General features: G+C 48.3%; 1 protein-coding gene across 1 annotated transcript in view; it reads left to right on the forward strand.

Moving 5' to 3' along the window:
• Positions 1–22,851, forward strand: part of RBM45 (RNA binding motif protein 45) — a 123,216-nt gene that overhangs the window by 16,609 nt on the left and 83,756 nt on the right. Inside the window, exon 3 of the mRNA XM_029605883.1 lies at positions 9,425–9,551. Within this exon, the coding sequence (XP_029461743.1) occupies positions 9,425–9,551 (127 nt within the window). The remainder of the gene's footprint in view (positions 1–9,424; positions 9,552–22,851) is intronic.

Raw genomic sequence — 22,851 nt, forward strand, 5'->3', positions numbered from 1 at the left:
GAACGATTCAAAAGTGCATAGCGGACAGAGCTCAATTGATACTCATTGCCCCGGCCTGGCCGCGGCAACCATGGTACAGTTTCCTTCTCCGACTATCTCTAGAAGAACCAATAGCTTGACTGAATCGTTCAGATCTCCTACGTCAGGATCAGGGGACTCTTCTACGTCATGGGCACACCTTCGAAATGTACAACCCATAGACATTTGTAAGGCAGCTACATGGTCATCACTCCATACCTTCACATCGCACTACTGCCTTGATCAGCAAGTGACCACGGATATGAAGATAGGGCAAGCAATACTGCAATCTCTATCATCCTGTCCACGGTGACTACCACACTTTCTTCAGATCACGTCCTGATAAAGGTATCACAATTAACGTGATCTGGAGCTTGGGACTCCCATGACAGCATGGTTAATTCAGCCCTGCTATCAACGGGAAAAAGCAAGTTTTCTTACCGTAAACGGTGTTTCCGTAGATAGCAGGATGAATTAACCATGCTGACCCGCCCTCCTCCCTGGCAGTCACCGCTTCTTCAAGTCAACTACAGCTTAATCACAGATTGAGGAGAATCTGTTACTTTCCTGCATGGGAACACACGCGCAGCCGCAGAGACAAAAAACTAAACCTCTACTTAACAAGCTCTGCCTCCCGGACCTGATTGACAGATCCCATGACAGCATGGCTAATTCATCCTGCTATCTACAGAAACACCGTTTACGGTAAGCAAACTTGCTTTTTTGTACCACTGGCAGGTGATTAAAAAAGCAAGTTTGCTTACCGTAAACGGTGTTTCCGTAGATAGCAGGATGAAGTAGCCATGCTGTCATGGGAACTGTCCATCAGGGCCCAGGAGGCGGAGCTTAAGTAGCAGAGTGTCAATCTTTGACTCTCTGCGGCTGCGCGTGGTTTCCCGCGCAGGAACAACTGATTCTCCTCAGTCTGTAGTAAAGCTTGAGCGTAGCTGATGAAAGAAGCGACTACCAGGGAGGTGGGTGGGTCAGCATGGCTAATTCATCCTGCTATCTACGGAAACACCGTTTACGGTAAGCAAACTTGCTTTTTCCCGTCGATAGCAGGGCTGAATTAGCCATGCTGTCATGGGAGTCCCAAGCTCCAAATCACGCTTTCCAATACCATGCGTGATAAGTAATAGTGGTAATCGCAGATTTAAGTAGGCAATGTGTTGAGAATCGCCTGTCCCAGTTTCGCATCTGTTGCAGACTGTTTGTCTATGCAGTAATGAGAAGTGAAAGTATGTAAGGAGGACCAAGTGGCCGCCTTGCAGATGTCAATCAGAGAAACGTTCCTGAGATGCGCAATGGAAGTGGTCATGGCGCGGATTTGATGAGCTTTTGGTCGCGATGGGAGTGAGACCTTCGCGTTATTATGGCAATACTGGATACATTGAGCAATCCAACTGGAAATTGTTCTTTTTGCTACCGGTAGTCCCGGTGCATTCGGGTTGAAGGAAACAAATAATTGCGATACTCTTGTCTACGGAGTGAGTTCGTCTCCTATAGTAAGCTAGTGCTCTCTTACAGTCCAAAGTATGCAGTAAACGCTCTCTGTCGTTTGCATGAGGCTTTGGGAAAAAAATGGGTAATTCAATGGATTGATTTAGATGAAAGGCTGAAACTACTTTGGGAAGGAAGGCTGGGTGAGGCCGAAGAATCACCTTCTGATGATGGAATTGAAGATATGGTTCATAGTGAACTAGTGCCTGTAGTTCACTTACTCTTCGAGCTGAGGTTATAGCAACTAAAAGTACTACCTTCCAGGTTAGATATTTAATGTGGGTTGATTCCATGGGTTCAAATGGTGGTAGCATCAATTGCTCTAGGATTATATTGAGGTTCCAGGGAACCGGTGGTTTAGTGGTCGGTGGACGAAGATGCAAAAGACCCTTGATAAATCTGGATAACAACGGATGTTCTGCAATGGAGTGGTTATTCACTGGTCGATGATATGCTGCAATTGCACTGAGGTGAACTCTTATGGATGACATAGCCAACCCCGAGGTATATAGTGAATGTAGATAATCCAATAGGAGGATAGGTGAACAATCTGTAGGTGTAATACCGTTTTCAGTGCACCAGTTTGAATATCTTTTCCACTTGAAGGTATAGCTGCGTCTGGTAGATGGTTTTCGTGATTCTACGATGACTGATTGTGCCATCGCTGACACACCTTGTGCAGTCAATAATGTCCGTTCAATCTCCATGCAGTCAGATGTAGGGATGAATGAAGTGGATGAATGAGACGGCCCCCTTCCTGAAGGAGCAGATCTGGTCGGTCTGGCAGTCTGATTGGGTCGTCGATCGACAGACGCAAGAGATAACTGTACCACGGTTGTCTGGGCCAGTTCGGGGCAATGAGGATCAATTGACTTCGGTCTAACATACATTTTTGTAGAGTTTTGGTTATGAGTGGAATCTGTGGAAAGGCATAGAGAAGATTCGTTGTCCACGGAATGATGAATGCATCCTGTGCGAGGCGGGTTGAGCTCGGGCGTATTGAGCAGAATTGTGGGAGTTGTGAGTTCTGCTCCATGGCAAACAGGTCTATTGTCGGGGTACCCCATCGATGGAAAAGCTGCTGGGTCACTTCCGGGTTGAGTGACCATTCGTGTGGGTGAAAAATTCGACTTAGCTTGTCCGCTCTGTCGTTCTGTAGACCTGGTAAGTAGGTCGCTTGTAGATGAATGGAATATCTGTGTGCGTGGTGAAAGATCTGAAGAGTTTCTCTGCAGAGGGACCATGAACCGGACCCGCCTTGCTTGTTTATATAATACATCGCTACTTGGTTGTCGGTGTAAATCATTACTCTTCGACCCTGCAGCTGTTGTTGAAAGGTCTTGAGGGCATTGCGAATTGCCCGCAGTTCTAGGAGATTTATCTGAAATTTCTGTTCCGGAAGGGACCATAGACCTTGAGTCTCTAGTAGGTCTAAGTGCGCTCCCCATCCCTTCCGGGACGCATCCGTTGTGAGGACTGCATTGTGTGATGGAGGGTTGAATAGTGCTCCTTTGGTTAACGAATGTTCCAAGAGCCACCAGTCGATGTCCTTCTTCATTTGACTTGTCAGTGTGACCCGGTGTTGTAATGGCTGAACATGTTGTTTCCACTGCCGTTTGAGACCCCACTGTAGTCATCTCATGTGTAGTCTCGTGTTTGGTACAGTGAAGTTTGCCGCCGCCATGTGTCCCAAAACGGTCAGTATATTTGGAGCCGTTGGGTACCGGGTCTGGTGAAGTGTTCGAAGGAGATGTTGCAATGTTAGTCTCCTGTCCTCCGGTAGGAACGCTCTCGTACAAATGGTGTCCAGACGAGCTCCTATGAATTGTAGAACCTGAGTAGGTTGTAACATGGACTTTGGGTAGTTGATGAGTAATCCCAAGTTGTGGAGGCAGTTGATTGTTATCGTGAGATGCTGCTTCAAAAGTGTCTGGTCTGATGCTACTATTAACCAATCGTCTAGATATGGAAATACTGTCAGACCCTGTTGTCGGAGGTGGGCCACCACCACTACCATACATTTGGTGAAGACTCTCGGCGCTGCCGATAGACCAAATGGGAGAACCTTGTATTGATAATGTTGCTTGTGATGTTGGAAACACAGGTACTGCCAAGAGGATCTGTGGATTGGAATATGTGTGTACGCTTCTTTGAGATCTATGGAACACATCCAGTCCTTGGGTTGCAATAGTGGAAGGATGGACTTCAGTGACACCATCTTGAATTTTTCCCGAACTATCCACTTGTTGAGTTCCCTGAGGTCTAGGATAGGTCGGTTGCCTCCCGATTTCTTGGGAATGAGGAAATAAGGAGAATAGAACCCCTTGTTCCAATCCGATGGAGGTATGTATCGGATTGCTCTCTGGTGATACAAATGGGCGATCTCCTGTGAAAGTTGAGGTTGTGGTGTCCTTGAGTCGATGTAAGTCAGATGCGGAATACTGGGACTGTTGATAAACTGAAGTTGGTATCCGTTCTTCACTATGTCCAATACCCATTGATCGGATGTTATTGATGTCCAGACTGAGAAGCGGGCTGTGATCCTGCCTGGAGGTGCTGCTGTGGAGGGTGGTGGTGGCCTGGACACTAAAAAGACTGTGAGGATTTTACTGGAGCTGATGTTGGCTGTTGAGGTTGTTGCCTTTGTATACGTGGCTTTCCTCTCCTCTGCTGTTGAGGAGCCGGATGAGCTTGCCTTTGGTATGTGGGATAAGATTGCATTCTAACGGGTTGGTAACTTCTATACTGTCGTCTTGAGAAGGGTGGACGACACCCCTGCTGATAGTAGCGCTTGGAGGATGCTGACGTGGTTAGAGATTGAACCGCTAACGCTTGTTCCTTTAATTTGCTGACGGTATCGTGGAAGCGGTCACCAAACAAGTTATCCCCCATGCATGAGAGATTAGCCAGTTTGTCATGTAAGTCCTCTCTAATTGAACTAACCTTCAGCTAAGCTAATCTGCGTGCTGCTATTGCAGTAGCTGATGCCCGAGAGGAGTTTTCAAAGCCTTCATAGATTGTTCTCAGCAAGTGTCGGGAACATTCCTCCATGTCTAGAATAGGTGAAGGGATGCTGTCTCCTTGAGAAGTAAACATTCCCTTTGTTGCTTGAACACACTCATACATGTACTGAACCATGTAGAATTGATGGTGACATATTCGAGATGTTAACATAGAATTCTGATAGACCCTCTTTGCGAAATCGTCCAAACATTTATTGTCTTTTCCGGGAGGATTTGAGGCATGAGTTTTAGATTTTTTAGCTCTCTGCAACGCAGACTCTACAACAATAGAGTCATGCGGTAGCTGAGGATTAGAATATGTGGATGGTTTTTGTAATTTAAATTTTAAATCCGTTTTTCTGGAAATTGCTGAGATTGCAAAGGGCGTTTCCCACGATTTCTGAAGGACATTGTGTAATACACTATGTGGGGGTAGAGAAGTAGGTTCTCCCGGTGTGTCAAATATCTTTAATAACCCTAAGGTTTCTGCCCTTGGTTCTGGTAATTTCTGAACCTCTAACTTCAGAATAACTCCCATCTTTTCAACAAATTTGGGGTAGGAGAGATCCTCCGGAGGAGAATAGGGCTCAGACGGTGGGTCTGGTGGGTCTGAGGGATAGCCCATGGAGGAAGTCGGTGAGGATTGTGACCGTATGACGTCGTCCCGTGAGCTCTGAGAATGGGTTGGAGATAAGGGCTGCGGTAGCTCTGGTATTCCTGAAGGTTCTTCTGGCAGCACCTGTGTTCCCTTTGGTTGTGCTGATTTTTGTTTGTTCTGGAGGTAATATATATGCTGATTGGAGCGTTTCGAAGAACCCCGCCAAAGAGTGTGATAGATCCCAAAAGGCCTTTTGGGTCTGTGGTGGCATATTATGTCGGGACTCCGGAGAGCACTCTGGTGACAAGTGGGGTCTTGGGTGTTTTGTTTGTTGATTCGGAGAGTTCATGCCTGTCGTGGCCGTCCTTTTTGATTGTCGTGGAGAAGGTTCCGTGTTCGAAGACTCAGTTAGCGATCGAGAAGAAGGTGAAGATGATATGGGAATTGTTCGTTTCCCAGAAAGTCTTGATCTTCCTTCCATAATGGAAGAAGCCGAATCCCTCGATTTATCCATTGCACCTTCCGATGACCAATGTCGTTTGCGTGAATCGCCGTGTTTGGAGAGAACTGAGGAAGGTCTATGATGACCTGACCTTCTGTGCGATCTATCGCTGTCTGCCGAAAATTCCCTTTTGGAGCGTGAGCGTTTTGAAGATGAATGACTTGACGCACGTGAAGACGTGCGTGTGTGAGTTGATCATCTTCGAAATTCAGTTTGTTCTGACTCTGGTCCCGTTTTCCCTAGAGATATATTGGATTCCGGTTCACCTTGTGTTAATCGGCTTCTGTCCGGCTTCTGATTTTCCTGCACCGGTACACTCGGCGCCGTTGGTCTACTCGGCCTCGGCTCTGGATCACTCGGCGCCGGTGTTCTCGGGTCCGGCTCCGGATCCCTCGGCGCCGGTCTTTTCGACCCCGGCTCCGGATCCCTCGGCGCCGGTCTTTTCGACCCCGGCTCCGGGTCTCTCGGCGCCGGTATTCTCGGTCTCGGCTCCGTTGTTCTCGGCGCCGATATTCCCGGCCTTGGCTCAGTGTCTCTCGCCGTCGGTATTTTCGGCCTCAGCTCCGTATTTCTCGGTGCCGGTGATGTCTGCCTCGGATCCGTATCGTTTGGTGCCCGAGGTATCGTCCTCGGCTCCAAATTTCCCGACCTTCGTTTCTTTTTATGCGCCAATTTTTCTTTCGATAGGGGCGCACGGGTCGAATGCGAGGTGGACCGTTCCGGCCTTTCAGGGCCCGTCGAACGGTGGTGAGTCTTAGCGGCATGACTGCCGTGAACCCTATGGTCCAGAGGCCTCTCGCCCTGAATATCTCGCATTCTGTGCTTACCTCCGGTCCTGGAGGTTTGCTGGTCCAGGGAAGAAGCTCTCCTTTTTTGTGGTGGCGTTCGTGTCCCTGTTCCTGGCGATGAGTGAATGGTCGAAGGCCTATTAGTGAGTTTTAGTTCTAACATTCTGTATTGTCGGTGGCGCCTGGCTCGCAGTGACATCCTTCGACAAAAATCACAATCTGTTTGGTTATGTTCCGGTCCTAAACAGCGGTAGCATCGATCATGCCCGTCCGTGACGGACATGATCTTACCGCATGGACACGGTTTGAAACGGACGGCTTTTTTGACATTTTCTGAAAAATTAGTAATTACTGTGAGGAGAAATGAAGCTCCGCGCGCGGAAGAAAACAGACTGAGGAGAATCAGTTGTTCCTGCGCGGGAACCCATGCGCAGCCGCAGAGAGTCAAAGATCGACACTCTGCTACTTAAGCTCCGCCTCCTGGGCCCTGATGGACAGTTCCCATGACAGCATGGCTAATTCAGCCCTGCTATCGACGGGAAAACAGTTTTATGTTTACGAGTCTTTTTGTCTGCAATAAAATGTTGCAACCAAAATAAAATATTTTAGTACACATCACCAGAAAGAGAGAACTTTGCTGTTAAAAAGTGGAAGTATGTATGCATGAGGAGAAAAGGACAAGCTTGTATTAGGGCCGCATCTGGCAGCTAGAACTGAGGGATTTTATTTTTCAGTAGGTAGCCATGTGGCCACTAAGAATAAATAAGATTTCTGTCACTAGAGGTGTAAAAAATTAATTTTACGATTTATTCTGCTTGTTTAGAATTATTTTAGAATGGCTAAGCTGCGAGTACGTCAGAACTTTCAGCATCCACATTCTGAGACCTTAGTTTTTCCAGCTTCTGCCTTAGTCATGTACATTGAAACACAACCAAACAAGGGAGAGTCAATACTTACCCCACACTCAGGCCGATTCAGTAAAATGCGCGGGAGAGCCGGCGCTCCGAGGCGAACGCCCGCTCTCCCAACGTGCGCCCAGGCCACTCTCCTGGGCACGCGATTCAGTATGCAAATGAGGGCCCGCGCTAATAAGGACGTGCTAGGGACACTAGCGCGTCCCTAGCGGCAGCTGTCAGCGGGTTTGACAGCCACTGCTTAATTTTACCGGTGTCGGTTGTCGAACCTGCTGATAGCTGCGGGTTCGGAAAATGGATGCCGGCAAAATTGAGCGTCCGTTTTCCAACCCGCGGGCCGCGGACAGATTTTTTTTTTTGGGCCTCCGACTTAATATCGCTATAATATTAAGTCAGAGGGTGTATAGAAAAGCAGTTTTTTCTGCTTTTCTGTACACTTTCCTGGTGCCGGGCTGCACATTTTACTTTCTGTATTGAGCGGGACTAACTAATAGGCTCATGAACATGCTATTACCCCTTACTGTATAAGGGGTAATAATAGCGCGTCGAAAACGTGCGTCCAAACGGGGGCTAACTGTGCAATCGGCCTGAGCGCACCGTACTGAATCTGCCTGTTGGCAATCACTACAAACAAAAGGGAACCGCAAAACACAAGTTTCTAGTTTAAAGAGTGTAAAAGTTGTCAGCAAGCCTGTTGGTGTATCTGATCATAAAAGATCATCCTGACATCTGTCATTCACCTTAATTAGTAGAGGAGGAATTTTTTTAAAGTTTTTTAAATGCAAATAAAATGGTTTAACAAAAGACATCAGTCTCAGTGTCTGCAAAAAGCCCAACATGGCTGATGTTTTGCAAAGAATTGCTTCATCAGGGGGCAATAATAACAATTTAAGATTTCTTCTTGTGATTTAACAACTTTGAATAATTTGTGTCATTGGCAAATTTGATCACTTCGCTTGTTCCCATTTCCAAGTTGCTTATAAATATATAATATAAAAAAAGCAGTGGTCCCTGGAGCACTCCACTATTCACCTTTCTCAATTGAGAACATTTACCATTTAGCTCTATGTTTTCTGTCTTTTAACCAGTTGCCAATCCACAACAGGACACTGCCTCCATCCCATAATTTTTTAATTTCCTAAGAAGTCTGTCATGAGGGACTTTGACAAATGTTTTCTAGAAATCTAAATACACTATATCAACTGGCTTTTCTTTATCCACATGTTTATGACCTAAAAAAAAATAAATAGCAGATTGGTGAGGCAAGATTTCTCTTAGCTAAACCCATATTAGCTTTGTCCAATTAAACTATGCCTATCTATATGTTCATCGATTATTTTCTTTATGATAGTTTCTACCATTTTGCCTGGCACAGATGTCAGACTCACTGGTTGGTAGTTTCCTGGATCACTCCTTGATCCCTTTTTAAAAATTGGCATTACATTGGCAACCCTCCAGTCTTCAGGTGTCATAGATGATTTTAATGATAGCTTACAAATTACTAATAGCAAGTCCGCAATTTCATTTTTCATTTCTTTCAGCATTCTGGGATGTTATGCCATCTCGTCCAGAAGATTTGCTACTCTTTAGTTTGTCAATTTGCCCTATTACATCTTCTAGGTACACTGAGATTTGGTTCAATTCTACTGAATCATCACCTTTAAATATCATTTCTGGCATGGATATCTCTCTCTTACTTCTTCCTCAGTGAAAACCGAAGCAAAGCATTAATTTAATCTGTTATTGCCTTGTCATCCCTAAGTGCCCCTTTTATCCCTTGACATTCTAATGGTCCAAATGACTCCCTTGCAGGTTTTCTACTTCAAATCTATCTGAAAACGTTTTTATTATGGATTTTTGCTTCCTTGGCAAGCTTCTTTTCAAATTCTCTTTGCTTTCCTTATCAGTGCTTTGCATCTAATTTGCCAGTGCTTATGCTATTTCTAGTTTTTTCAGTCGCTGACTATATATTGATGTGATGTAATGTATTTAGTCCTAGAAAAAGTGGAAATTTTTGGTTGTGGTGCTTGTGTGTTGGTATCAAAGCTTGCCCAGAATTTGGCTGCCTCATGTGAGCAAGTTTTTTAAAAATTCTTTTTCAGGTGTACGGTGACATTGAATACTGCAGCATTATCAAGAACAAAACCACTGGAGAAAGTAAAGGTTTGGGTTATGTGAGGTATCTGAAGCCATCCCAAGCTGCGTTGGCAATAGAAAACTGTGACAAATGTAAGAATATTAACATCTTTCCACACGTTAGTTGTTACTTTAAATATTTTGCTCAGTCCCTGGTCTTGTCTGTACTAGTATTGTGCAGTAAGGGTGGAAAGGTCTGACCCTAAGTGGGATACTTCAGTAGAGGAAGTGGAGGGAAAATGGGATTTGAATTGAAAGAGTTGTGGGAAAAGCATAGAAGATCCTTAGTGTTGGGGAATTGAGGGGCAAACTGGAGATCATGCAGGGTCTGTGGGAGAACAGTAAGCAGGGAAAGTGAGCAGCGTGAAAGGGGCTTGCCAATGGTCTGCTGTCACTAGAGCTCACCTGGGCTGTCTTTGCTCAGGATAGAGATGCAGTAGTGGATCTGTGTGTGAAGGTCCCAACTTTAACTGCCAATTCTATGCCTGACTGGAGGCTATGCTGCCAGTTTGCCATTATTTACTGTGTGCCATAATTTACCTTTCCACTTCATCCAGTTAAACCAGCAGATGGAAACCGAGACTAACATGCTGACTGACCTCACCTTTATATGTATCCGCGCTGACCTCAGTACTCTCTGTGTCCACCAGATGGTACAGGTTTACATTCCATGTTGTGGTCTGAGGCCTGATTACACTGAATAGATAATTCTCTGGGGGCAGATTCTGAGGTGAAAGACAAGTTCCCTGTATATACCCAGATCAGTTCAGACTCCTGGGTTTTGCCTCCCTTCCAGCAGATGGAGACAGAAAAAAATTTCATAGGCACCGCATCTTAATCCGATGTGTCACCTGCATCTCCTCAGTATTTCTGTCTGCAGCAGATGGAGATGGTGCAAAACTTGTGGTTCTGTACCTGACTAAAAAAAAAGAAAAAGAGGACTAGGATATTTTGGAACTTTTTTAGACTTCCTCCCAGGAAGTTGGCAGGTCCCAGTGAAGCCATGCCTCCTGGTAGTAGGATAGAACGAGCAGGGGTTGAGGACCCTAAATTGCTCTTTCAGTCACGCCAGGGGTGAAAACTGGTGGTCCAGTTCCCTCCCCTTCAGCAAGGATTGTAGGAAGCCTCTGCCACCCTTCTTTCAGGAAAGTAAACCTTTTCTGTTTAGCTAGTAAAGTTTAAAAAAAAAAAAAAAGTGGTGTTTCTTTTTCTAGTGTTCTCCCTATTGCCGGGAGCAGACAGAGGCAGGTCAATCAGGCGAATCATTCTCAGGGCTCCCGATCCCGTCTCTGTTTTCGGCATGCGCCACGCGGTCTGGGTCATGCCCGGCCATGCCGCTTGCGAGCCACTGCTCCGTGTGTGGGGAGCACTGCTCGCGGCTCCCCAAGGCTAGCCGATGCTCTTGCTGCCTTACCAGTGGTGAAGGTTCCTCGCCGGAGACTGTGGCGGCATCGTTTAAGCAGCACAGGCCTGCAAAGTTGCAGGCTGCTTTAGAAGAAACTGCTGACCTGTTCCCGCTAAGTGTGGGAGCAGCTGCTATTTTGAAGACTTTGCGGCTGCAGAGGAGAGAGCAGCAGGGGGAGGGGATCTCCCGCCAGCAGTGTCGCCAGCTGATTTTAGCCCCACTGAGGACTGAGGGGCCCTAGAGGGGCAGTCAGGGGGGGATTCTGATCCCCTGGAGGGGGATTTTTATGGTCCTTCTTTTTCTCCAGACTTTATCCTCTTAATGCACAAAGCATATCTAGCCAGCAAGCACAAGAGGAGCTGCTCCCATAAGCGCAGGCCTTCTGAGGGTCCGCCCAGGTGGTTGGAGGCTCCGGGAGCTACAAAGATCTGTAAAGTTAGAGGTCCAGTTGGGCAGGGTGCCATAGATGACTTTTCCTCCGAGGAGTCCGACCAGGGGTTGCCCTCGGGGGATCGCCCGTACGATGTTCCTCTGCCCAACAGATCAGGAGGAGGAACCTGGAAAGATTTCATCCTGTTTCAAAGGGAGGAGATGGGTCCTATGATCCTGCATGTCCTGGAGGAGTTGGGAATAGTGGTGCCACATGAGGAGCCGGATCAGGACACACTGGATCCATTCAAGGCTTGGTTATGGGGCCTGGCCAGGACTTTCCCTTTCCATAGGATGGTTAAACAATGGATGGTCAGTCAGGGAGTGGGACACTCCTTAGACTGGCCTTAAAGTGAGTAGGGCTATGGATAAGCTTTCTCCCTTGCCCGAGGAGACTCTGGAGCTCTTGAGGGTGCCTAAGGTGGATACTTCGGTGTCAGCAGTCACAAAGAGAAGCACCATTCCAGTAGCTGGTGCGGCAGTTCTGAAGGATTTGCAGGACAGGAAGCTTGAGGTTCATCTCAAAAAGATTTTTGAGGTTTCGGCTTTTAGCATCCGGGCTGCAGTGTGCAGCAGTTTTATGCTTCAGGCAAGCTTGAGATGGGTGCAGCAGTTGCAGAGTGCCAGGGATCTGTCGCCCCAGGAATCCGAGCAGGTGGAGCGGTTGGAGACAGTGGTCGCTTATGGAGCCGATGCTTTATATGATCGTATTCGTCCTTTGTCTAGGACAATGGTGTCTGCAGTCTCTGCTAGGACTTTTATGGTTGCAAAACTGGCCAGCAGACATTTCGTTGAAGACTGAACTGGGGGAGCTCCCTTTTAAGGGCAAGCTTCTTTTTGGAGAAGACTTAGAACAGCTGGTTAAGCATCTGGGAGATAAGGTGCACAAGCTACCAGAGGACAAGCCCAAAAGGTCCAAAGGATTTCTGCCAGTTTACTCTAGTTTTTGAGGCCAAAGGCATTTCTGTCAGAACAGAGCTCTGGGCGCAGGCCAGAGGCAGACCCTGGGGAGGTCTCCGTCCTGGTCCCAGTCTTTTCATAGATGCAGAGCAAACCGAGAGGGCTCCAGCCAAGGGGTTGGCAGAGCCAAGCCCGCACAATGAAGTGAGGCCGACCCATTCCTCAATCCCAGCTATTGGGGGGGTCAGTTGACCTTTTTTTTTAAAAGGAGTGAGTCAAAATCACGTTGGACTGGTGGATTCTAAGTGTGATTGGACAAGGCTATGCTTTAGAATTTGCTCAGCCGCTAAGAAGCCTAATCATGGCATCTCCCTGTGCTTCGCCAGCAAAGAAATTTATCATTCAGCAGACCATCCAAAGACTGCGAATGCTGGGAGCCATTGTTCCCGTCCCCCAGGAGGAGAGGGGAACGGGACATTATTCCATTTATTTTGTAGTACTGAAGAAGTAAGGGACCTTTTACCAATTCTGGGCTTGAAGAAAGTAAACGTGGTTCTCTGTTCCCAGTTTCCGGATGGAGACACTCAGGTCTGTCATAGCAGCGGTGCGAAGTGGGGAGTTCTTCGCTTCCCTGGATCTGATGGAAGCGTATTTACACATTGGGATCCACCGGGATCATCAGAGGTCCTCAGATTCATGATCCTTGGGAAGCATTTTCAGTTTTGCGCTCTTCCATTCGGTCTAGCCACTGCTCCGAGGACTTTCACTAAGGTAATGGTGGTGGTAGCGGCAGCCCTCAGAAAGGAGGGTGTGTTGATTCATCCATATCTGGACTGTTGGCTCATCTGAGCGAGTCTGAGGACCTTTGCAGACAGGTGATGGAAGTGGTCTTGCACCGCTTGAGATCCTTGGGCTGGGTTGTGAACCTGGCCAAGAGCCACCTTTCTCCTTTGCAGGTTCTGGAGTTCTTAGGCATGCATTTTGATACCCATGTGGGCAAGGTCTTTCTCTCGGAGGAGTGGATTGTCAAGCTGCAAGCGCAAGTTCAGAACCTGTTGGAGGCCCAAATTCCTAGGGTCTGAGATTACTTGCAAGTCCTCTGTTCCATAGCCTCAACCTTGGAGCTGGTCTTGTGGGAGTTTGCTCATATGAGACCTCTACAGAAAGCATTGCTGTCCCGTGAGATCTGATTTCAGAACAGTTTCATCTTCCGCTACCGCTTACAGAGTTCGCCAGGTCCAGTCTTTTGTGGTGGTTTGGCTGGGACCATTTGTGCCATGGGGTGGACTTCGAGGTGCCTCAGTGGGTGGTAGTGACTACCAATCCCAGTCTCACTGTGTGTCAGTCCCAGTCGGTGCAGGGCCAATGGTTGGTGGAGGGAATGACCTGGTCCATCAATTGCTTAGAGACGAGAGCAGTGCGGTTGGCTCTGGAGGGGTTTCTTCCCCTTCTGCACAACCATGCAGTCAGAGTCCTATCAGACAATGCAATGACAGTGGCCTACATCAACTGCCAATGAGGTACTAAGAGTCAAGCGGTTGCTCTAGAAGCGGAGATGCTGATGTCCTGGGCGGAGCAGCATCTGGCCTTGATAGCAGTGACACACATAGTGGAGTCTGACATTGTGCAAATGGATTTTATCAGCCGACAACAATTAGATCCTGGAGAATGGGAGCTATCGGAGAAAGCAATGACCCTCATTTCTCACAGGTGGGGCATGCCTGATAAGGATCTGCTGACAACCCAGAGGAATGCCAAGGCACCGCGTTTCTTCAGTTGCAGAAGAGACCACAGAGCGGAAGAGGTCGATGCTTTGGTACTTTCTTGGCCACACGACGCTCTGATCTTCGTGTTTCCTCCATGGCCTCTGGTGTGCAAGATTGTAAAGAGAATAAAGGTCCACCCAGGAAACTTTAATTCTCGTGGCTCCGGAGTGGCCACGAAGGCCTTGGTTTGCAGATCTGGTCAATCTAGCAGTGGATGGCCCCCTGAGACAGGGCCATCTACCAAATCTCCTACGGCAGGGTCCTATATTTTTAGATCAAGCGGATCGCTTTTGTCTAGTGGCTTGGCTTTTGAAAGGAAGCAATTAAGGAAGAAAGGTTATCCAGAGGATGTTTGTTATTTCTACTCTGCTGCAAGTTCACAAGACCTCTACTTCCTTGGCATATGTCTGGGTTTGGAGATTTTGAGTCTTGGTGTACTGAGCAGGGGATTGATCCTCTGTGAGCATCGGTGGCGCAGATTCTGGTCTTTTTGCAGAGAAACCTAATGAAAGGTTTGTCCTTTAGTTCCCTGAGTTATCGGCCTTAGTCTGCTTGCGGGGCAAGGTCATGGAACATCTCTGGATGTGCATCCAGATATGGTGCATTTCCTGTGAGGGGGCGAAGCATTTGCACCCCCTGTTCGTAAGGTCCTTCTTGGAGCCTTAACTTGGTCCTCAAGGGCATGTGTCAAGCACTGTTTGAGCCTCTTTAGAGTGCCACCATAAAAGATCTAACTTTGAAGGTGGTTTTCTTGGTGGTGATTTGTTCAGCCAGAAAGGTGTCTGAACTTCAAGCTCTGTCATATAGGGAACCCTTTTTGCGAATTTTGGATTTGGGAGATTCTCTGAGGATGGTTCCGTCTTGTCTGTCAAAGGTAGTTTCAGCATTCCACTTAAGTCAGTCGGAGCTTCCGGCCTCTACAAATCTGGAGATGGATAGGCCTCATGGAAAGGAATTCTGGATGTCAGAAGGGCTTTGTTGCGGTATCTAGAGGTCACTGACAGTTTCAGATTGTCGCATCATCTTTTTGTGCTATGGAGTGGTGCAAAAAAGGGTCAGAAAGCGTTAAAGGCCACCAATACAAACCATGGAGAACATATTACTCCAGTTTTACAACAACTTCACTGGTTACCAATATGTCAATGTATTCAATACAAGATACTATCCATCATCCATAATTTAATACACAGTGCATCGACCGTATGGTTATGTTCCTTCTTACATCTATTCAGCCTAGCGTTTCCCTGATCCCGCCTGCTAGCAATACACTTTCGCTATTGCTCACAGTTACTTCCCTTGGCAACTATGATTTGCTTTTGCAGGTTATCAATCCGCTCTCAAATCCACCATTCAATTTGGATCCTTTGTTTTCTTACCCTCCCTCCTTCCCTCCGCCGTCCTCCCCCCTGCTTTCTAGCCCAAATTCATTCTATGCATTCAACTGCTTGTTAACTTTAATGGCTTTTTGCAAGGCAACTAGTATAAGAAGTTTACTTCAATACCATGTTACTTAAAGTTTTTTATATGTTCTAGGTTCTATGTAATGCTCTCAGGCAAGTTTAATTGTTTCACTGTAAACTGGTTTGATTTGTATCCAATGCAAGAAGATCGGTATATAAAAAACCAAAAATAAATAAATAAATATTTCAACCTCTGCGCCACTTACGATCAATCAACAAAAATTATCTGCAGGTTCCAAATAGCAAAACAGCCAGCCTAGATCTAACCCGAAAGTGTGCCTTCTCCATAGCAGGCCCTATATTATGCAACTCGTTACCAAATTCAATTTGACTCCTTGCAAATACAAGAGAATTTTAAAAGGCTGTAAAAACTTATCTCTGTTCACTTGTGTTTACTGATCATCTGGCATGAAGGCTTTTCCTGTCTTATTTGATTTTTATGCTGTTCTATTGCATGTTTGTTTTTAATTTTATTCAATAATTACATGGTTTTTTTAAATTCTATTAATGATTTTATTTGTTAAAACTTGATTATGTACATTATATTTTGTAAGCTGCTTAGACCTATAATTTGTATTGGTGGTATAGAAAAGCTTTAAAATAAATAAATTAGGAAGACTTCCACTAGGAGAAACTATCAAAGCAAGTGGCAGCATTTCTCGTCTTGGTGTCAAAGCAGGGAAATAGACCTGTTCTCTTGCTCTCCTGAATCATTGTTGGAGTATCTGAACACCCTCTACTAGTCTGAGTTGGTGATAGCGCTCACATGGACAAGTATGGATGCTATCGCGGCATCATATCACCCATTCAGTGGGCTTCCAGTGTCCAACCATCCTCTGGTTTCCTGCTTTTTGAAGGGGATCCTGAGGTTGAGGTAGCCTGTAACCAAACCTCCAGTTCCCTGTACGTACCTGGATTAGTCCAGACAGTGGGTTGAACCTCCTTTCCAGCAGGTGGAGACAGACTAAAACTGAAAGGATATCCTATATGAGGACAGAGCCTATCCTGTAACCCTTCAGTATTTGTCTGTCTCCAGCAGGTGCAACAGCTCACCCTTCAGTCTTCCTTTCTTCTTGGATCAAGCAAGTACTTCTTCCTTAGGAATCTAGTTTGGTTTTCTTCCTGTAAAAATAAATAAATAAATACTAGAAAGGGGAGTTTAGCTTTTCTTTTGTGCAGGAGATGGTCCCGTCTCCTGGCTCTTGCTGGACTCAGGGGGGCTTCGCCCCTTGTGCGGAGCATAGCCTGAGTCCGTGAGTGCTTCCAGGTGTGGGGACCGAAGCTGGTGGTCCAGTTTTCGTCTCTTCCCCCCCCCCCCCCCGGCTGCCTAGGGAGCTTAAAGCTCCATTGCTGTGCTCAGTCTGTGTTTGGGGGAGGGGGGGGGGGAAATCACACTTTAAAAAGGAACAGCAATACAATTTATTGGCAAATTTTTTACTTGCCTGGGATTTGAACCGGCAGCCAGACAGGCAGGAGTCAGCAGGTTTCTCTCCCCTGCTTCACTTCTGCCAGCAGGCTGTCAATCAAGGCTATTTTTACTTTTTTTTTTTTTCTTCAGCCGCGGCTCCTCTTCAGTGCGGGTGCCGCGGCCAGCAGCCTGCCTTGCCTGTGGGCTCTGCTCGGCCTGCCTGCCAGGTGAGGAAGGTCCCTCCCTGGCAGGGCAGGCAAATCCAGCCCGGGGATTAATTCCCCAGCGCATGGCCAGGCCGTTCCCGGGTCGGCAAAGCCAGAGAACGGTGCACATTTTGGATTTTTCTGCAGCTCCCATTTTGGAGCTGCCTGGGGCTGGGGAGCCGGATGTTTTTGCTTTACCCCCCGATTTGAGCCCCGAGGCCTCTCAGGACATGGTCCATGGCTCCCCCCCCCCCCTGGGAAATCCAGGGGCTCGTTTTTCTTTGGCTTTGTCCTCCTCCTCCGGCACAAATCTTCCTTGGTTAGTTTGCAGGAGGAGGGGCCCCCCCACCCCCGAAAAAAAAAAATTCCACGCCCCGCGCCATTACCTGCTGGCCCGGCTGCGGTGCCTTCGTGGGCTGTGCGGGTGGCCCCAGTCAGTCCGGATCCCGATCCCACTTCAGATCTAGCGAGCACCCTCCCGCCCCTGGAAGGGGAGGTTCTCCGCATGCTGCAGCGGGAGGAGTTGGAGCCCCTCATCCCCTTTGTCCTCCAGGAATTGGGGCTGGAGGGGTCCCCTGCGGATACCCTTTCGGCCTCCCTGGCTGAGAATATGGACCTGATCCTGGCGGGACTCAGGGCTCCGGCAAGCGTTTTCCCGTTTCATCCTATGCACAAGTTGCTGCTCTTGTGGGAATGGGAGGCCCCCGAAGCTGGACTCCGGGTGGGGCAGGCTATAGTTTAGCTCTACCCCCTCCCGGAGGAATGTTTAGATATGTTGAAAACTCCCACTGTGGACTCCTAGGTCTCTGCGGTCACCAAGCACACCACTATCTGGTGGTGGGATTGATGGCTCTGAAGGACGGACAGGACCGCAAGCTCAAGGCCCATATTAAATGTATTTTTGAAGTTCTGGCGCTGGGGGTCCGGGCGACTATCTGCAACCGTCTCATGCTACAGGCAGGTCTCAGGTGGGTTCAACAATTACTCGGCACCCATCTGCAGAGGCGGAGCAGGCTGAACGTCTGGAAGCTGTCATCGCATATGGGGCTGATGCGCTCTACGACCTCCTGCGTGTCCAGGCGAAGGCGATGGCCGCGATTGTATCCGCTCGTTGGCTCCTCTGGCTGCGCAATTGGTCGGCCGACCTGTCCTCCAAGGCCCGGCTGGGCACGTTGCCTTTCAAAGGTAAGTTGCTTTTTGGAGCGGACCTTGAGAAGCTTATTGACTCCTTGGGGGAAAAACCAAGTTCATAAGCTCCCGGAGGACCGGCTGAAGCACTCTTGTTCTTTTCCCCCTCTCGTCCTCGCCTCCGGGGACAGAGGAGGTTTCCGCCCCGTGGACGAGGTGGCTCCTCTAGGGGTTATGCTTCTCGGCCTCAGTCTTGGTCTTTGCCCTTTCGCGGGCGTCGCTCCTTTCATGAGGGACAGTCCCAGCATCCCTCCTCCAACTGCTACACAATGAAGTTCAGTCGGCTCATCCCTCAGTTCCTTTTCTGGGCAGTTGCCTCTCCCTGTCTTTCGAGGAATGGGTCAAGATCACGTCGGACCAGTGGGTTCTTGACATTGTCAGAGACTATTATGCCTTCGACCTTGTTCGCGACCTACTGGATCTCTTCGTCTTTTCCCCAGGCGGTCGTCTCAAGCGGGAAGCGGTAGAGCAAACCCTAGTCAGGCTACTGGACCTGGGCGCAGTGGTCCCGGTCCCAAAAGCGGAGCTCGGCGCAGGCCAGTATTCTATTTATTTCATGGTCCCCATCGGCCCATTTTCAACCCCAAGAGGGTCAACCGGGCCCTCCAGGGCCCATTTTTTCGCATGGAAACTTTGCGAGCGGTCATCGCGGTGGTTCGCCCCGGAAAGTTCCTCGCCTCGCTCGATTTGACAGAGGCGAACTTCCATATTCCGATTCACCACACCTACCAGAAGCATCTTGCTTCATGTCCTCAACCGGGATTTCCAGTTTCGTGCCCTATCTTTCAGCCTCGCGACCACACCATGTTCCTTCACCAAGGTCATGGTGGTGGTGGCGCGGCCCTTTGTCGGGAAGGAGTCCTAGTCCATCCCTATCTGTGACTGGCTTGTTCGGGCCAAGTCGGAGGCTCTTTGCAGACAGGCGGTGGATCTGGTATTAGCTCTCCTTGCGTCTCTCGGTTGGATAGTAAATTTCTCCAAGAGCAGGCTTCAGCCCTCCCAGGTGCTAGAGTTCCTGGGAGCCCACTTCGATTCTCGCGTAGGAAAAGTTTTTTTTTTCTGCCTCGTGCCCAGGCCCTCAAGTTGATCGACCAGGTTCGAAATCTGCTGTCTCTCCCTCTTCCAAAGGCCTGGGATTACCTACAGATCCTAGGGTCCATGGCTTCCCCATTGACCTAGTTCCCTGGGTCTTTGCTCATATGCGACCATTACAGACAGCTTTGCTATCCTGTTGACAACCGGGGTTGGAACAGTTTCACATAGTCCTCCCTCTTTTGGACTCTACCGTCGCCACCTTACAGTGGTGGTTTTCACTCTCTCGTCTTTTCAGGGGAATGCCACTTCGCTCTCCACAGTGGACGATAGTAACCACGGATGCCAGCCTCTCTGGCTGGGGTGCGGTCTGCCTGTCTCAATCCACTCAGGGGGTCTGGTCGCCGATTCAGACGCGCTGGCACATCAATCGCCTGGAGGCCCGGGCGGTGCGTGTGGCTCTGCAGGAGTTTCTGCACCTGATACACGACAAAGTGTCAGGGGGGCACCCGCAGCCGCTTAGTGGCCCTAGAAGCCAGTCGGCTCCTTGTCTGGGCAGAACGACATTTGGAGTGCCTGGCGGCCTCCCACATCGCGGGCAAGGAAAATGTTCAGGCCGACTTTCTCAGTCGTCAAGCACTCGATCTGGGGAGTGGGTACTCCCGGACATAGCCATGGATCTGTCGACAGGTGGGGTCCCCCCCCACCTGGACCTCATGGCAACCTTACGCAATGCCAAGGCCACTCGTTTCTTCAACCGCCGGAGGGAGCGCAGCTCAGAGGGAGTGGATGCATGACGGAGATCCTGTACTTGTTCCCTCCGTGGCCTCTGGTGGGAAAAGTTCTCAGGTGAATAAACTCCACCAATGGACGGACCTCTTCGGATGGGCCATCTTCTTCGTCTACTTCAGCAGGGGCCCGTATATTTCAACCGAGCCAATCGCCTTTGTCTAGTGGCCTGGTTTTTGAACGGCGATGCCTGAGGCGTAAGGGCTATAGGGAGGAGGTTATCTCCACCCTGCTGCGAGCCCGGAAGCGGTCAACTTCTCTAGCTTATGTGTGCTTTTGGAAGGTCTTGAGACTGTTCGTGAGGAGTCTGGTGTCTCAGCGCGCCCCACGCCGATCTCGTTGGTTCTTTCCTTTCTGCAGAAGGGTCTCTCCAAGGGTCTTTCCTTCAGTTCCTTGCGCATGCAAGTTTCCGCTCTCGACTCTCCTGGGATGGATCGAGGGTCATCCCCTAGCACAGGGGTCGGAAACCTTTTTGACTGAGAGAGCCATGAACGTCACATATTTTAAAATGTAATTTCGTGAGAGCCATACTAACTATAACCCCCTACTCTCCTGACGCCCCCCCCCCCCCAAGACCTGCCAAATTACCGTATTTTTCGCTCCATAAGACGCACCTGACCTTAAGACGCACCTAGGATTCAGATGGGGAAAATAAAAAAAAAAAAAATTGTGCTAAACCGGCTCTGTGTCTGGGCGTCTTATGAAGCAAATTAGGGGAGTGCATAGCTTTTTTTTTTCTCCCCATTTTGTTTTCGGGTCTGGGGAGGGCCATTTCGGTCCACTCCCCAGATCAGAAAACTTTTCTTTCTCTGGGAACCCCTCCCCCCAAAAAAACCCCCCATCCCAACCCTTTAAATTAACAACCCCCCCCCAGACCTGCCGACTTAATTTCCTACAACCCCCCACCCTCCTGACCTGCCGACTTAATTTCCTACAACCCCCCACCCTCCTGACCCCCTCCAAGACCTGCCGACTTAATTTCCTACAACCCCCCACCCTCCTGACCCCCCCCAAGACCTGCCAAACGTCCCTGGTGGTCCAGCGGGGGTCCAGGAGCGGTGTCCTGGGCTTGGGCCGTCGGCTGCCAGTAATCAAAATGGCGCCGACGGCCCTTTGCCCTCACTATGTCACTGAGACCGACCAATAGCAGCGGTCGGTCCCAGTGACATAGTGAGGGCAAAGGGCCGTCGGCGCCATTTTGTTTACTGGCAGCCGACAGCTCACGCCCAGGAGATCGTTCCCGGACCGCTCCTGGACCCCCGCTGGACCACCAGGGACGTTTGGCAGGTCTGGGGGGGGGGGTCAGGAGGGTGGGGGGTTGTAGGAAATTAAGTCGGCAGGTCTTGGGGGAGTCAGGAGGGTGGGGGGTTGTAGGAAATTAAGTCGGCAGGTCTTGGAGGGGGGGGGTTTGTTAGATTTTTGTTTGGGTTTTTTTTTTATATTCGCTCCATAAGACGCACATACATTTTCCCCCCACTTTTGGGGGAAAAAAAGTGCGTCTTATGGAGCGAAAAATACGGTAATTTAATACAACCCCCCACCCTCCTGACCCCCCCAGGACCTGCCAAAAGTCCCTGGTGGTCCAGCGGGGGTCCAGGGCTCGCAGATAAATTTTTAATAAAAAAAAGTAAAAATCTAACAAAAACCCCCACCCTCCTGACGCCCCCCCAAGACCTCCAAAATTAATTTACTATTTCTTTTCTCTCCATCTCACACACCCAGGCTCTCTCTCACTCCCACATGCTATCTTGCTCAAGCACAGGCTCTCACTCCCACATGCTCTCTCTCATACAATCATTCATACACACAGACTCTCACTGTCACATGCTGTCTGTCTCATACACACACAGACTCTCACATGCTGTCTCTGCAAACATTCAGGTCCTCACTCCCACACACAATCTCTCAACTCATCTTGGCGTAAACATAAACTCAGACCTTTCCTTAAAACAACACATCTCTTCACTCACAAAAAAATCTTTCTACAAGCTACGACTTCTAAAACATCTCCGTCCGTTACTTTTCTACCGAGATTATAGAACTATTCTTCAGTCCTTAATCTTTTCTGGTCTAGACTACTGTAACGCTCTTTATTTAGGACTACCAGACTCCACACTCTATCCACTCCAACTGATTCAGAATACTGCCGCTCGGATACTAACTAGAACCTCTCCACGTCATCATATCTCCCCTATTTTACAATCTTTACATTGGCTACCCATAAAGTTCAGAATAAAATACAAAATCCTCTCCATTATCCACAGTTTAATTCATAATCATACATCCACCTGGCTTTGTTTATTACTTCGGATTTATAAACCAACACAACATCTAAGATCACTTAACCAAAATCTCCTAGATATCCCCTCACCCAAACAAGCTAGACTAGACCTCACTAGAAAAAGGGCCTTTTCAATAGCCGGACCAATACTTTGGAATTCATTACCAAACCCCCTACGCTCAATATCTAACCCCTCTCACTTTAAAAAATCTCTCAAAACCCACCTTTTCCAGCTTGCATTCAATACTTCATCTAATTAAACGATTATTCATATATCAATCTATACCTGCATAGTCACTCGCACCTTTTACAAGCCTCATTCCCTACATTTCTCAATCCTACATTTCTCCCTACCCTTCCCCCTCCCCCTGCAATATTAATACAATCTCCATTTTTTTATTATCTCCTCCTCACTCGACTCCCTAGATAATTAAGCCTATGGCATCAAATCTTTTATTTTATAAAAATCTTTAATCCTAGCATGCTGACTAGTTATTGTTTATTTTTATGTATATTTGAAACCTCATTT

Source organism: Rhinatrema bivittatum, chromosome 6, assembly GCF_901001135.1.
Source record: "Rhinatrema bivittatum chromosome 6, aRhiBiv1.1, whole genome shotgun sequence".
Classification (NCBI taxonomy): Eukaryota; Metazoa; Chordata; class Amphibia; order Gymnophiona; family Rhinatrematidae; genus Rhinatrema; species Rhinatrema bivittatum.